A 14,675-nucleotide genomic window follows, 5' to 3' on the forward strand; every position below is an offset into this window, starting at 1 on the left:
TGTGGTGAAGCAGTTATTCTGAGTTTCCTTCCTGTGGGCACGGGGTTCTGAGAGAAACGGAGCGCTCTCCTTCCCGACTTACCCCTCTCGTCGAGGTGGAGGGCTGTGTTACTGTGGGCCTGCACCTGGAGCTGTCGAACGAATCTCTGATGTCACAGGGCACTCGAGGAAAAATCTATGCCAGCAGCATAACCATAAATGGAAAGCAACTTTCAACAATATTAAGATATAAGGGAATTTCTGAGTGTTACTCAGCATTGCTCATCCTGTCATCCAGCATTTATTGAATATGTTTGACTTACCAGAGAGTTACACACACAGACACCCACACACGCACGTGCGTGCACACACATATATTTACATATACACATAGATATGTGAACAACAGTGTATATCTAAAATTGCCATTGTTTGGAATTCATTTGCGTTTTTGCTGTCTTCGTCATGGATGTCAGATATTAATTTCTTTCTGGCGTGTTTCAGTCAGCTGTTAAAACGGCGGAAAGTGTCAGTGCCTTTAAAAATTGAACACCTTTCTGAGGAACTGGACGCATGGAGAGCTTGCACACAGATTGTCAACCCGTGAGTGAATATAAAATCTGATATAAAAATTAAATACAGAATGTATTGCTTAATATTGTAGACAGACTTGTAAATTGTTGTCTCATTATTTATTTTGGCAGGAGAATGAATCTTGGGTTGTTTAGCACACACTCAGTAATAATTTATAACACTCTTCTGCCTTTTTCAAGTCCTTCCTTTTACTGTAAATTAAGTCTAAAGTTAATTTGCCATCACTTACAAAGGACTAACTTATCATTGGGGACTGTTTTTAATCTGAACCTTGACAATCCTGTGATTCAACAAAAATAAAAATGGAATATCTGTTGGAAATACAGGTCATCAGAAGACTCTCCATATACGCCCCCTTCTGATTCACAAAGGCTGGTTTATGCAACTTTATTGAAGAGACTAAAGGAAGAACCACTCAGAGGAATTGTTGGACCAGATTATGTGACTGGGTCGAATCTTCCCAGTCATTCCGATATTCACATCTCTTGTCTTACGGGATTGAAAATCCAGGTACAGCCTAATGTCAAGCATAAATTATGCATGCCCGTCATTTTTGTTTTTTCATTACTTTTTGAAATGAGAACTTAAAATAATCTGAATAAAAGTATAAAGAAACCTGAGGCCCAGTGAGAAAATATTGCCCTTAATAAGCTTTTGTATTTGATATAAGTGGTTTCTCTCTCCTTAAATCCAGAGACATAGTCATTGTACTTTTTATCATAAAAGCAATTCATATAACAGATACACTTAGTAACAAATGGCATGTATACTTAGTAACATATGTTTTAAAATTCATAGAGATAATTTCCTTAGGGAAATTAAATAAGGGAGACAAAGCAACAGTCAACAGAGTTACAAATTGTTCTCTCAGTAGATTAAATGTAACTTAATAGTCTCCACTGGTATTTTATAAACACAAAGCAATTAAAAACTGATAGATGTATAATAAATCTACATATTATGCATATTCTTACATTGACTTAGTGAACTTCTCAGTGATTAAAAATTACAGGGTTCTATCATGAGGGATGGCTAATTCCCAAGGAATGACCCCTCTTGCGCAAAGTAACGATGCTGAACAATGCCAGGCCTGCCCGTGTGGCCCAAGGGTGCCATTATTGCCAAAAAATAGAGACGCTTTCATCATTTCAGAGCCAGGAGCAGTTGTAGGTGTCCCCAAGAAGTAAACAAAGCTGAATCCCCATGAAGTGCTACTGGAGACAGATGGGACCAAAAGAATGCCATCCCCCAGGCCTCATCACGTGTCCCCAAGTGGATTCTTGTATCTCTAATGTAACATAGCTAATTACATCTCTAATGTGCCACATCAGTGGAGAAAGGTATTTGGGGGGATAACTAGTCAGATGTCTTGCTACCAATGAAAAATCTAACTGCAGCTTGACTTGACCCTGAAAACTAAGTCTTCAGAACACACCAGTATATTCCAAACCACAGACAGGAAACCAAATAGGATATGTGCTTACTATCCACTTATGTTCAGAGATTAAGAACCAAAGCAGTAAATTCAGTCATTTATAATTAATAGCAAAACCCATCTTGCAGCTTTTAGACTGTATCCTCAGTGCCCCTAACTGCCCTGCATGTACCACTTCTCGTACTTGACAGACTTCCTGTTTCTTCCTCCTCTTCAGGGCTTTTGCTCCTTCTGAGACAATCAATCTACTCCACAGGCTGTCTAACCTCTCTGCACCCAAACCCACCTTAAGAAAGGATCTACTAATTATCTGACATACACTCAGGCACAAATGACTAATTCAGGGGGAGTTCTACTCACCTGGGATATTTTGGTTCCTGCAGAAAATTAATGTGTCCTTGTTAAAACTGAAATTTCAAGTACCTGTGAATAGGAAGCTGTCTACTGCATATAAATGGAGTTTTGAATATCTGAAAATAATTTGCTAACAACACGCTCTTATCACTTGAAGTGTTAGTGGCTCGGTCCTGTCTGACTCTTTGCAACCCCATGGACTGTAGCCTGCCAGGCTCATCTGTCCATGGAATTCACCAGGCAAAGAACACTGGCGTGGGTTGCCATTCCCCTTTTCCAGGAGATCTTCCCAACCAAGGGGTCGAACCGAGGTCTCCCTCATTGCAGGCAGATCCTTTACCATCTGAGCTGCCAGGGAAGCCCCTAATCATTTGAAATCGGGATCCAAAGCCTGATAACTTTAGAACATCATGAAGAAATTAAGTTTTTATCCCATTTTTGTGTTTCTGAAATCATGCTTTTTCTTCTAGGAGCCGGGAGATACAGATTGAAAGGTTTTTGGGGATTTAGTTCTTCAGAACTACCCTTGATATACAAAATAGCTGATGTAACTAAATTACAGATATGCTTATAAATCACAAAATTGACATGACTCTATATTATATGTACACATGTATATAGCAATGTATTTTTCACCTTCTGGAGAGCAAGTTGAGTTTCTGGTTTAAATAATTTAACCAGCTGTATGATGATGTATGATGTAGGCTGTATGATGAAAAGGGTGAAGTCTGTTATTAGGCATGTATGCCTTTATAAATGTTAACTTTCTAGTAATTAATAGATTAACAGTATCTATTGTCATTGACAGCACTATTGTAATTAAAAGAATTCAGATGATAAAGCCAAATTCCATTTTGAAAGACATCAGGGCATTTAAAAATGTTTCTCTATTTGGTGGCAATTCAAACAATCTAGTGTTTCTCTTATTTTTAAATTTCCTATCAGCATTGCCTAAATATCACCAGTGGTTTTTTGATGACAGTGATTCTGTGTATGGAAGTTTAAAATTCATTTAAACTTTAAGTTTAAACTTAAATTTTTAAATTTAAACTTTAATTTTTAAATTTAATTAAATTTAAAATTTAAAGTTGCAAATTCATAATCTCATCCTCTCTTCTTGTGACTCCCACTGTGCAGGGTCCTGTATTTTTCCTTGAAGATGGGAAATCCACCATCTCCTTGAATGATGCTCTCATGTGGGCAAAGGTGAACCCATTTTCACCTCTGGGGACTGGAATACGACTCAACCCATTTTGATGGAAGGTTTTTCTCCATGCTTAATTGTTTTTCTTAAGACCTTTCGTGAGTTAGTATTACCTTAACCTCTGTTGTCCAAAAGCCAAAGGTCTGGAGGAAGAGAGGGGGGTGGAGGGCTCACAGTTGATTTTAATCATTGACTTCAACAAATAAAATATTTATATAATTTCAAGGAAAAATAGATGTCTGTCTCCTTTATAAAATATAATAGCCGTATTTGGGAGGAAGGTAATATTCAAATTAAAAGGACTGACAAATAGAGCATAGAAACTTCCCAAAGCATAAAAGGTACCAACTATTCTACTGTTAAAACATTGAAAGGTATAAAATAGTACAACACCTATAATAGTGCTTGACGTGCAGTAGATACCTAATGAATATTTGAATGACCAAATATCTCCAAGTCTTGAAATGTAAGGTACATACAGCTGATCTTCAAGTTAACAAGCACCGATATTGTCCTCTACAAAATGCATGGTAAACTGCTAGTTTTAGTTCATATTTAATCAAAGTTTTCAGTTATAAACTTAATATACATCAATAAATGGATATACAGTCAAAATACTTTTGAGTTTTATTTTTTTAAAAAGAAAACATTCCCAGGTTTTGTACCTGAAACTTAAATGTCCAGTTATAAAAGGAATGAGTTATATAAGCATGAAAAATATTGAGGGGTAAAAAACAAATGAAAATTTATTTTAAAAGATATAAATATTAATTTTGATAATATTCACAATCTCTAATCATTTTATATTAACTCTAATTATAATAAACATGATTTATTGGAAGTTAGACCATGAATGCTCTTGCAGGAGATTGAACACAGAATCAAGAGAAGAAACTTACTGTTTACCCAAATCTAATTCTTTTTTCTGCATGTTTCTCCAGCTGAGTTTCAGAAGACTTGTTTCTAAAAATCTTTCCTAAGGGACTATATTTTATGGTTTAAAAGATTATTCTCAACATTTTCTAAACTCATTCCCAAGAAGTCATCTATTTTATCAGGACTCTCTTTAAATTTCTTTTACTAAATATTATCTGTTCAGAAAGATAAAGTTAACTAAGGAAGTCTCTGGATGTCGAAATTCTTATGCAGCTGTCTAAGCCTTCAAAAATGCAGAAAAACAAATAGAGTTTTGTTGGAAACTGACAAACATATCATGAGATTCAGCCTTAGTAATACTCATCTTGGAAGTCAAATGACACTATTAATGAGATAGCATAAAAACATGAATAATTCCACTTAATGAAAATTTTCCAAATAATGAATTTAAGATTACCAAGAATATAGGAAGTATAATCAGAATATCCGGCTGCTTTTATTTCCCTTTGATAAAAATATGGGGCTTGGCAGCAAGCAGGAAGGATTTTTCAATCAAACTAAATGGTTTGCTAAACACCAGAATGAAGTTCCAAGTGAAACATGATTTTCCTTCTAGTATCAACAGGAAAGATACATATTTTTTTAAAAATTGATAGCTTAAGTAAAGCTGTTTCTAGAGGTGGGCAAGATTTTCAGTGGACCAATGTGTAATAGTAATATTCAGAAAAAAATTGTATTGATGAGCATGACATGTAAATAAATGATATCAGGCAAACTAGTAGTGTAACTCTTTGCTAGTGAGGAAAACAGTACAAGGTAGATTCACATTACCTACAAAAGTTATGAGAAAGAATTCTTACTCGTCTGGGAGAATCATGTTTAACTGTACCTTTAAACTTATTTTTTGCTCATTCTGGACTAATGAAGAGGCTTCCCAGGTGGCTTCTTGGTCAAGAATCTTCCTGCCAATGCGGGAGCGCAGGAGATGCGGGTTTAATCGCTGAATCAGGAAGATTCCCAGGAGGAGGAAATGGCAACCCACTCCAGTATTCTTGCCTGGAGAAATCCCGTGGACAAAGGAGCCTGGCGGGCTACGGTCCATGGGGCCGCAAAGAGTCAGACACGACTGAGGGACTAAGCAGAAACATGCTTACTAATAAACCGATTCTGTGTTTTCAACAGTACCAGGCGGGCACAGGTGTTGAATAAATGATTGTTGAATTTTTTAAAAAATATGTTCTTCAGCCCAACTATGGATAAGACACACTTTAATTTACTTATTATTGAAATATATCCAAGTGTAGATGATTGTATCCTATTAGGGTGGCAAGAGGTGGTAAAATCACTTCTTCAAAGCCATTAGATAGGTGCTTCTTCGGGTTCCTTTTCCACATTTATGGTAGGCTTCATTGAGTCAAAAGAATGTGTTCCGGTTTGCTTCACCTCAATTTCTTTAGGTAGACTGACACTATTACCTGTATTTGGTGGGATATTTAAATAAAATTGAGATCCACTGTGGTTATTAAATATGTACATAACCATCTATGTTTCTAATGTACCAGCCATACACAGAATAATTAGCAAGAGGCTGGGCACAAGTTAGTCTAAAATCTCAAGTAAACAGAACATTTACAGCATGCATTATAGTAGTTGGAAATACAAAACCAGAATACCAGCGCCTCCAGAAGTCATCTGAAAGCCTAAAAATACCCAGGGCTTATTGGGTGCATCTGATACTGAATATGACTGCTATTTTTAAATGTTGCTTCAGAAAGCAGGTGAGGCAACAGTGATTTTAATAGTGATTTTAATAGTGCTTAGATTTGCAAACACAGAATTCAGAATTAGGTTTCTAGAATTCAGAATTAGGTTTCTAGAATTCTGTGCTAAGGCATCCAAGCTGGCCATTCAGACTTCAGCTGACTTGGTTCAAATAGGATGGGCCGGAGATTAACTGAGAGACCTGCATTTCCTTGGCCTATTGTTGTGGTTGATGCTAGATTTAGGTAAACAAAGGAACTTCAGTGTTTAGGAAAAAAAAAAAAACTTTCTTATAATTAATTTTTACCACCCCGTCAATATATTAAGAGAAACTTTTCAGATGAACAGCCTGTGCTTTCAGTACCATTCAGTGCCATCTTAGGTGGTAAAATAGGTTTAAATTCCTTCCGTCGAGAGTTGTTGCCTCTCCTCCTGTTAACTTCCAAGTTCTGTTAGCTTATCCAAACTAATCACTCTGCTCTTATCAGAAATGACTAAAACGGCATCCATCTCACAAATGGGAGAAATGACGTAAAGCCCAGGAGAAGGGGCTCTCATCCATATAATTGCCAAAGTCAAACCCACACCATTTATTAATTCCTGTTGTGCCTCGGTTGAGAGAGTCCCAGGACCTACAACAGGCTGGAGAGAAGGAGAAAGAGAAAAGCTCGTGTCTTCCCATCCTGCTCTGCCCGGACCCGCGAGGGCACCCGTCGGCCATTTTGAAAAGTAGGAGACAAGACCACGGAAACGGAAGGGAATTGGGCCTCATGAGAGCGCAAGATGGAGGACGAGTTATTTAGAGGAGTTAGTCCATTATTAAACACCGAACAGCAAGAGGCCATGCTACTATGAGTCCCAATCTGAAATAACGATAGCATACAGTTTTTCGAAAAACTCACCTGTGACTCTTGAAAGTTTCCTGAAAAGACAACAGAAATGAATATTCTTTAGCAACTCAGATATCAGTAGGCAACTTTTTTTTTTTTTAAGCATGGCACCTGACATTTGTTTGTTATACAGGCAGAAAGCCTTGCTTTGGCTCACTCCCACCTTTGCTTTCTCATACCCAGTCAGGCCCTTTGACCCCTATTACAGGGACGGAGGCAGCCAGGTGAACAGAGAGGGGCCGCTGCAGGCTCCTCCCTGCCCACCACACCCCTCCCCACCCCAGGCCGCGGGGTTCCAGCTCCCACCCTTCTGGAACTCTTACTGCAAACATCCCTGATGGAAGGACCCTGAGGCAGGCTGAAGGGGAGGACGTGTTCTCAGAATCTAAAGGTGAAACTATGAACTGCTTTTTTTTCCCTCATAGAAGCATTGGAGTTGACTTCTGTTAGATTCTGTGGTGATGTATTTTGAGGCACTGGCTGGCCTAAGGTCTCAATGTTAAAAAGTGTGCTCTGGGAACAGCTGTTCTACCAAGCCATAAGTATTAGTTGCTCTGCTGCTGCTGCTGCTGCTGCTGCTGCTGGTAAGTCGCTTCAGTCACGGCTGACTCTGCGACCCCATGGACGGCAGCCCACTAGGCTCCCCTGTCCCTGGGATTCTCCAGGCAAGAACACTGGAGTGGGTTGCCATTTCCTTCTCCAATGCATGAAAGTGAAAAGTGAAAGTGAAGTCGCTCAGTCGTGCCCAGCTCTTTGTGACCGCCTGGAATGCAACCTACCAGCCTCCTCTGTCCCTGAGATTTTCCAGGCAAGGATACTGGAATGGGTTGCCATTTCCTTCTCCAGGGGATCTTCCGACCCAGGGATCAAACCCGGGTCTCTTGCACTGCAGGCAGATTCTTTACCGACCGAGCTATCAAGCCATAGCAAAACAAAACTAAGTAATAGTGATGTGTGATCAAATTGCTAAGTTGCTAAGTCATGTCTGACTCCTTTGTGACCCCACAGACTGTAGCCCACCAGGCTCCTCTGTCCATGGGATTCTCCCCACAAGTATGCTGGAGTGGATTGCCATTTCCTTCTTCAGGGGATGTTCTGGACTCAGGGATGATCGAACCCAGGTCTCCTGCATTGCAGGCAGATTCTTTACTGCTGAGCCACCAGGGAAGCCCCAAGTGATCAGAGTTTGAAAAACACTTCATTCTATACCTTTCCCTTTTAATATTCATAATGCATATTAGCATATGAAAGGTTCTGAGAAGTCATTAAAAAAAAAAAAAAAGAATCTGTTGACATTGCTTTCCCAGAGCTTATATAAGCAAAGAACTTCCACCCCATCTTGTCCAAGAAATCCCTCTTCACACTTTAGGCAGCCTGCTCTGTAGAGAGTCCACAGGATAGTTTCCATCAAGGGCATGACAGTAAATATTGTATTTCAAACTTTGAGTAGGGTTTTCAGATAAAAATGGGACACTGTTAAATTTAAATTTCTGATACATAGTGAATATTTTTTTTTTAGCAAATGTTCTCAACATGTCTTAAAAAGTATTGGTTGTATTGCCCTCATCTTTTTATTTGCTAAGTCTGGGATACTACATTGTATGCCAGACAGTCTCTGTGGCCAGTACCAGGCCTGCTGCTCTAGATGAGAAGCAGCCACAGACAAGGCACAAAGGCACAGGCATGGCTGTGTCCCAGTACAGCTTTACTTATCAACATGGAAACTGGAATTCCATCGCATTTTCTTGTGGCAGGAGATACCGTTTTTCTTTTGATATGTTTCCAACCATTTGAAGATGTAAAAGCCATGCTTCATTTGCAGGCTATACAAAATTTTCAGGCAGAGACTGACTTTAGCCCGTGGTTTGGCTATAGCTTGCTGTGGTATACAGTGCTTTCTGAATTCACAGGACTTAAACTTGTGGCTTTTTGTAAAACAAGTGATTGGAAAGTCTAGGTGTGCAGGTTGTCTGCATCTGGCTTAGGACTGATTCATCATCCAGCTGCTAGAGAACTAAGTATTGAGCTCTGCCAATGTACTTCCCCTGTTTCAGACTCACTTTTTTAAGCAGAAATCAGTATTGGGATGGCTCATATAGAAGAAAGTGGGGGCACCCTGGCTTAGGGGTTCCCCCAGTTTGGACTGGTTCTTAGCCCTTGATGTACTCATGCTCGCAGCACCTACAGAAAAACACAGCACATCAACCTGTACAGTTCTAGACTGAATGCCTAGACCAGCATTTTTACTATTTTAAAAAATTTAAGTGAACAAAATAAAAGAAAAACATCAATTTTAACAAGTTAAAAATTAAAAATAAAAAACTTCTAAAAAACTTACAACACACAGGAGCGGCTCTTTCCTTTGAAATGACTGACTTGCTTTTGTTCCCAGAGGCTTTGGCAAGACGGTGATCGAGTGTAGATTCTCCCACTGTTGGTTTGACTGCAAACCATTCTATAAAATACAAACACAACATTTTTTCTTAAAAATTCATTATGACTATTGTCAAAATACGACACTACAATTTTCATTTAAGCAGATTATGTAGACATCAGGGATTCCCTGGTAGCTCAAATGGTAAAGAGTCTGCCTGCAATATGGGAGACCCAGATTCTATCCCTGCATCGGGAAAATCCCCTGGAGAAGGAAATGGCCACTCACCCCAGTATTCTTGCATGAAAAATCCCATGGACCATGGACGGAGGAGCCTGGCAGGCTACAGTCCAATGGGGTCACAGAGAGTCAGACACAACTGAATGACTTCACTTTCACTTTTGTATCATATTCCTGAGAGTGGTGTGAATACATAGATTAATAGCCCTCTCCACCATGGTTCACATCTCTGATGCATGGAAGAGTTGCTTCAAAAAAGTTACTTTACAGACAGTATCCCTGTGTTCCTATTAGTCTTTTGATAAGCTTTTATTCAATAATAATATACATACAGAAAAATGAACAAATCATATTGTTACAGTTTGATGAATTTTCGGACTGAATACATACCTGGGTTGCCATCACCTTGATCCAGAAACAGTATAGTACCAGCACCCCCAAACCCCCTCATATCTCTCTATTGTTGTTTGGTTACTGTCATGTCTGACCCTTTGTGACCCCATGGACTGTAACCTGCCAGGCTCCTCTGTCCATGGGGTTTCTTAGGCAAGAATACTGGAGTGGGTGGCCATTTACTTCTCCAGGGCATCTTCCTGACCCAATGCGCTTCCTGACCCAGGGATCGAACCCTTGTTGGCAGGCAGATTCTTTACCACTGAGCCATCAGGGAAGCTCCAGAACTCTAAAAAGAAATCTTGACATCTATCATCATAGGTTAGCTTTACATGTTTTTATATTTCATATAAATAAAATCATACAGTATCTTTCATTTTGCAATTATTTTTATACTATAAAAATGGTGACAAAATTATTTTCCATGTTTCTGTTTCTTACTAATTCTATCAACTGCAGCACTTGGGCATCAGTTTCACTGTGCTTCCAAAGACCACTTACTCTTCTTAGCTCACCCTCACGGAGGCTAGAAGATGTGTGTGAGGTCATTTCTACTCATCAGCTGTGCCCTATGTGCGCTAAATACCACTCTGGACAGTAATATTGCACAAAACTGTTACAATCACTTTGGCCGCTTAAAATCAGCAGTCTCAAAAATCAACACAGATGATAAAAGAATTCTGTTCAATAATCTGAAGGGTTGAGGTGTCCATGGCTAAAGAGAAATTGTGTTCCAAAGCAAACAGGGATGCAGGTCAGTTTTGCACTAAAATGGACTTTTAAATTGAAGATTAAATGGAATTCCTACCAGATCCAATAAGTAGAAGTAATAGACAGATTAAATGTAAGCAAATATTAGGGACAAAAAATGATGCTTGATTTTGTGGTGTTAAAAAAAATAACTTGACAAAACTAAAATGCTGAACAACAAAAGAACTTAAGTAGGGGGACTTCCCTGGCAGTCCAGTGGTTAAGAATCTGCCCTTCTATTACAGGGAGCACGGATTCAATCCGGATGGAGGAATTAAGATACTGCATGTCTGTGCGGTGTGGCCAAAAATAAATAAATAAATATAAATAAAAGGGAGAAATAGCATCAACTTTAAAAAAAAAAAAAAAGAGAGAACTTAGAGAACTTAAGTGGGATGGGGACTGGCAGGGAGTGGGTAGTGTTCTAAGGTCCTTACAGTTTGAGGAAGAGAATAAATATATTACATTTAGACTAAGATCAATATGCATGTTAAAATTTCTGCGGTAGCACTAGAAAGAGTAGAAATTTGTAATTTTCCAAATTAGTAGTGGGGTCTTTGGAAAAAAGTTCAGTCCTAAAGAAGAAAAAAATAGGTAAGACAAAAAACAAGAAATAGAACACATTAAAAGCACAAAATAATATGATAGATATGAATGCATATATGAATGAATTAATAAAAGTCGCAGCAGCTGAAATTACAACAGTCCATGAATTGGGTACAGTGGCAGGCTTTTCTTTCACTTGTGTTCAAGTAGAGCCTTGTTAAGCTTGGAAGAACCCAATTGACTATTTCCAAGGAAAACTTACTTGGATTCAGTTTTCTGCTCAGTTTCCTTTGTAACATTTGTAAAAGGAAGAGGAACTCTACTTTAAGTTCATTGTTAAGTTTGTTGGGATTGCCTATTAGTTCTGATAGCCTAATGTTATCTTTAATAGACTTTGAAGCTGTCGACCTAGGGACCAGTGGCAACTGCATCTGGTAACTGTAGTCTGTGAAATTCACGAGGTCATCCTGGATACTTTTAATTCTGGAAAAAAAAAAATATTGTTGACAAATGCCATTTTAGTAATAAGATTTATATTACCAAAAGTTTCATATTAAATTATATTACTAGAAAATTCCAGATAACTCACTCTCGATGTGTTAACAAGGTGTACACCTCCTGTATCAGTATTTCAGGTACTCCGGCTTTACAGTGAATTGTTCCATGGATTAGTTCTTTAGGTAACTTAAGTTTTTTTCTTGCCAGGAACTTTAATAGTAGAAAGAGAATACTTTCATCATAAAAAGTTCTATAAATGTCTCCAATTACTGTGAATTCAATCTAGTCTCCCTGTAATCCTTAACTAATAGTTTGAGGTTTAATGTGATAATTATTAAAAGATATTATTACTCAGCAAGACAATCAACTATTATATCGCACTCCAATCTGAAATGAGTATGCCAAGTTTCATAGGTGACTCATGACATAAACCTTAGTAACCTTTTCAATACAAGGAAACAAGCTGCCAACCCAGCACATGGCCACACATGCATATACAGAGAAATCCAAGATCTCAGGAATACACCTCTTCAAACAAACTTCTCAACAGTTAAAAGTGTCAGTGATTGCTAATTTACCTTTTCCAACTGTGCCCAGTTATCCAACTTGACTTTTAAAGAAGTTCCATTTTTAAAGGATGACAATTTAAGGTCCCAGGGGTAATATGTAGTGAATATTTCTGCTATCAGGAAGCCATTTGAAAAATCCCTGTTCCATAGCGATAAGGAAATGAAATTAAGTGTAGTTATTTATACAATTTGTATTTATGGTTAATTAACACCACTTAAATATTCTATCCTGACAGCAGCTAACTTATGGAGCTTTCTTGGATCACTGCTCTAAGGAAGCCTGCTATGGAATAGCATTTGGGTAAGACTAGATACACCAAAGCCCGTGGCATTCCTTTTACAAAGCCCAAACCATTATTTTGTATTGAATATGCATTTTAACAAGATCCCCATGTGATACCTGTGTCCACTGAAAAGTTCAGGCATCTTTCTTAAGGAAAACTGAAATTAATAAGCCAGAGTCATTGCCTACAAAGTCATTATTTTTCTGGGATTTAGTTTGCATTCCCAGAAAAAATATTAACTGCCAGTTATGTTTAGCAAGAGAAATTGAAAGATGCTTGCTTCTTGAAAGAAAAGCTGTGACAAACGTAGATAGCATTCTTTGTTAAAAAGCAGAGAGCTCATTGTGACAAAGGTCTGTAGAGGCAAAGCCATGTTTTTTCCAGCAGTCATGTACAGCTGTGAGAGTTGGACCATAAAGAAGACTCAGCGCCAAAAAAAATTGATGCTTCGAACTGTGGTGCTGGACAGGACTCTTGAGAGTCCGTTGGACTGACTGCAAGGAGATCAAACCAGTCCATCCTAAAAGAAATCAACTCTGAATATTCATTGGAAGGACTGATGCTGAAGATGAAGCTCCATTTCTTTGGCCACCTGATGCAAAGAGCCAACTCATTGGAAAAGACCTTGATGCTGGGAAAAATTAAGGGCAAGAGGAGAAGAGGACAACAGAGGATGAGATAATTGGATAACATAACCAATCAGTGGGCATGAGTTTGAGCAAACTCCAGGAGCTAGAGGAGGACAGGGAAGCCTGGAACGCTGCACCCCATGGGGTGGCAGAGTCAGACACGACTTAGGGACTGAACAACAGCAGTGTTCAGCGAGGCTGCACTTAGCAACTTTTTTCAGTCCTTGATAACTCTCAAACTAGATGCAGTATCTAACAGAAAGTAAACTGATCCTCACTAATATAAATGTCCAATGTCCCTGAAGAAAGAGCCTGGACTTTTTTTTTTTAGTTACCAAAGTATTTTCTATTGGCTTAAGTAATGATTGATTGAAATGCTCCATCCTATTTTTTTAGGTCATCTCCCTAAGAGAGCAAGGAGTATGTGAGCGTGTGTGTGTGTGTGTGTGTGTGTGTGTGTGTGTGTGTGTGTATGAGTGTGTGTGTATATGAATGTATGTATGTATATGAATATATGTGTGTATGTGAGTGTGTGTGTGTGTGTGTGTGTGTGTGTGTGTGTGTATGTGTGGTAAGTGGGCGGGGGCGGGGGCAGTCCCTGGAAAGAGCCCCTGAGCGGATCCTGGGCCTGCTCTGCTGGGCCCTCAGCGCCCGCTAGGCGTCCGGGGGCCGGACCTGCTTCAGCACCTGCTGATGTTCCTGGGGAAGAAGGTGAGGTCGAGGCTCTGGAGCCAGCGCAGAACCGACCGAGACAAGCGGGAACTCTTCGGGGGATGAGGATAGACCAGACACTTCTTAGGCTTCTCTCCATTGGGAGCTGCTTGACATGGCAAAATTGACCGTGACTTAGGGCGGGCTGCCGCCGGCTGTGTCAAAAGCCCTTCTCCAGGGCCGGCGGCAGCCATGGCGCTTTCTGGGTTTCTATGGCAGCACCGGTAGGGGCGGGGCCTAGGCTGGGGCGGGGCCTAGTGTGGGCGGGGCCTCCGCGCGAACGCCCCGCCTCACGGGTCCTCCAGCTTGGGGTCCTGCCGCCCTGGGTTGGTGGACGCGCATCCCTGGTCCCACTGGGAAAGGAGTTGGTTCCAGGAGCTTAAACTTTGGGCGGAGCTTTCAATCTCCGTTTTACCCTTTAAGAAGTAACCGATTAGGAACACTCTCACTCCCATCTGGCTTTCCCCTAGAAACTGACATTTTGAATGTTGTGGTTCCTGTAGTCAAGCATTTTGAGGAGGTTGAGGACATTTCAGAAGACAAAGTGTTTTTGTTTGGAAAATGTAAACAATAGAGATTTTGTTGCAA

General features: G+C 39.6%; 2 protein-coding genes across 5 annotated transcripts in view; one reads left to right on the plus strand and one right to left on the minus strand.

Moving 5' to 3' along the window:
* LOC120865835 (WD repeat-containing protein 17-like) overlaps positions 1-3,798 on the plus strand; it is a 65,175-nt gene extending 61,377 nt beyond the window's left edge. For 2 of the 4 annotated variants that reach the window (XM_040243233.1, XM_040243234.1), the window contains 3 exons: positions 484-582; positions 900-1,083; positions 3,500-3,798. In XM_040243233.1, coding sequence (XP_040099167.1) covers positions 484-582; positions 900-1,083; positions 3,500-3,619 — 403 coding nt within the window. In that variant the 3' untranslated portion in view covers positions 3,620-3,798. The remainder of the gene's footprint in view (positions 1-483; positions 583-899; positions 1,084-3,499) is intronic. The other 2 variants (XM_040243232.1, XM_040243235.1) reach the window with 1 other exon arrangement.
* A 1,877-nt stretch (positions 3,799-5,675) lies between these two features.
* Positions 5,676-14,281, minus strand: LOC120865836 (spermatogenesis-associated protein 4-like). Its single transcript, XM_040243236.1, has 8 exons — positions 14,064-14,281; positions 12,473-12,602; positions 11,986-12,104; positions 11,659-11,879; positions 9,432-9,548; positions 9,154-9,274; positions 7,106-7,125; positions 5,676-5,917 (listed from the first exon to the last, which is right to left on the minus strand). Exons 1-8 carry the CDS (start codon positions 14,279-14,281, stop codon positions 5,802-5,804), a joined length of 1,062 nt encoding a protein of 353 aa, XP_040099170.1. The 3' UTR covers positions 5,676-5,801.
* Positions 14,282-14,675: the final 394 nt, after the last annotated feature.

This window comes from Oryx dammah, unplaced genomic scaffold (genome assembly GCF_014754425.2).
Source record: "Oryx dammah isolate SB20612 unplaced genomic scaffold, SCBI_Odam_1.1 HiC_scaffold_7, whole genome shotgun sequence".
In the NCBI taxonomy this organism is placed as follows: domain Eukaryota; kingdom Metazoa; phylum Chordata; class Mammalia; order Artiodactyla; family Bovidae; genus Oryx; species Oryx dammah.

Coding starts and splice junctions, on each gene's coding strand:
- LOC120865836 (XM_040243236.1), bottom strand. CDS start 14,281: ATGGCTGCCGCCGGCCCTGGAGAAGGGCTTTTGACACAGCCGGCGGCA. Junction 9,549..11,658: donor GAGCAGAAAACTGAATCCAA/GTAAGTTTTCCT, acceptor TGTATTTTATAG/AATGGTTTGCAGTCAAACCA. Junction 5,918..7,105: donor GAAACTTTCAAGAGTCACAG/GTGAGTTTTTCG, acceptor CACCAAATACAG/GTAATAGTGTCAGTCTACCT.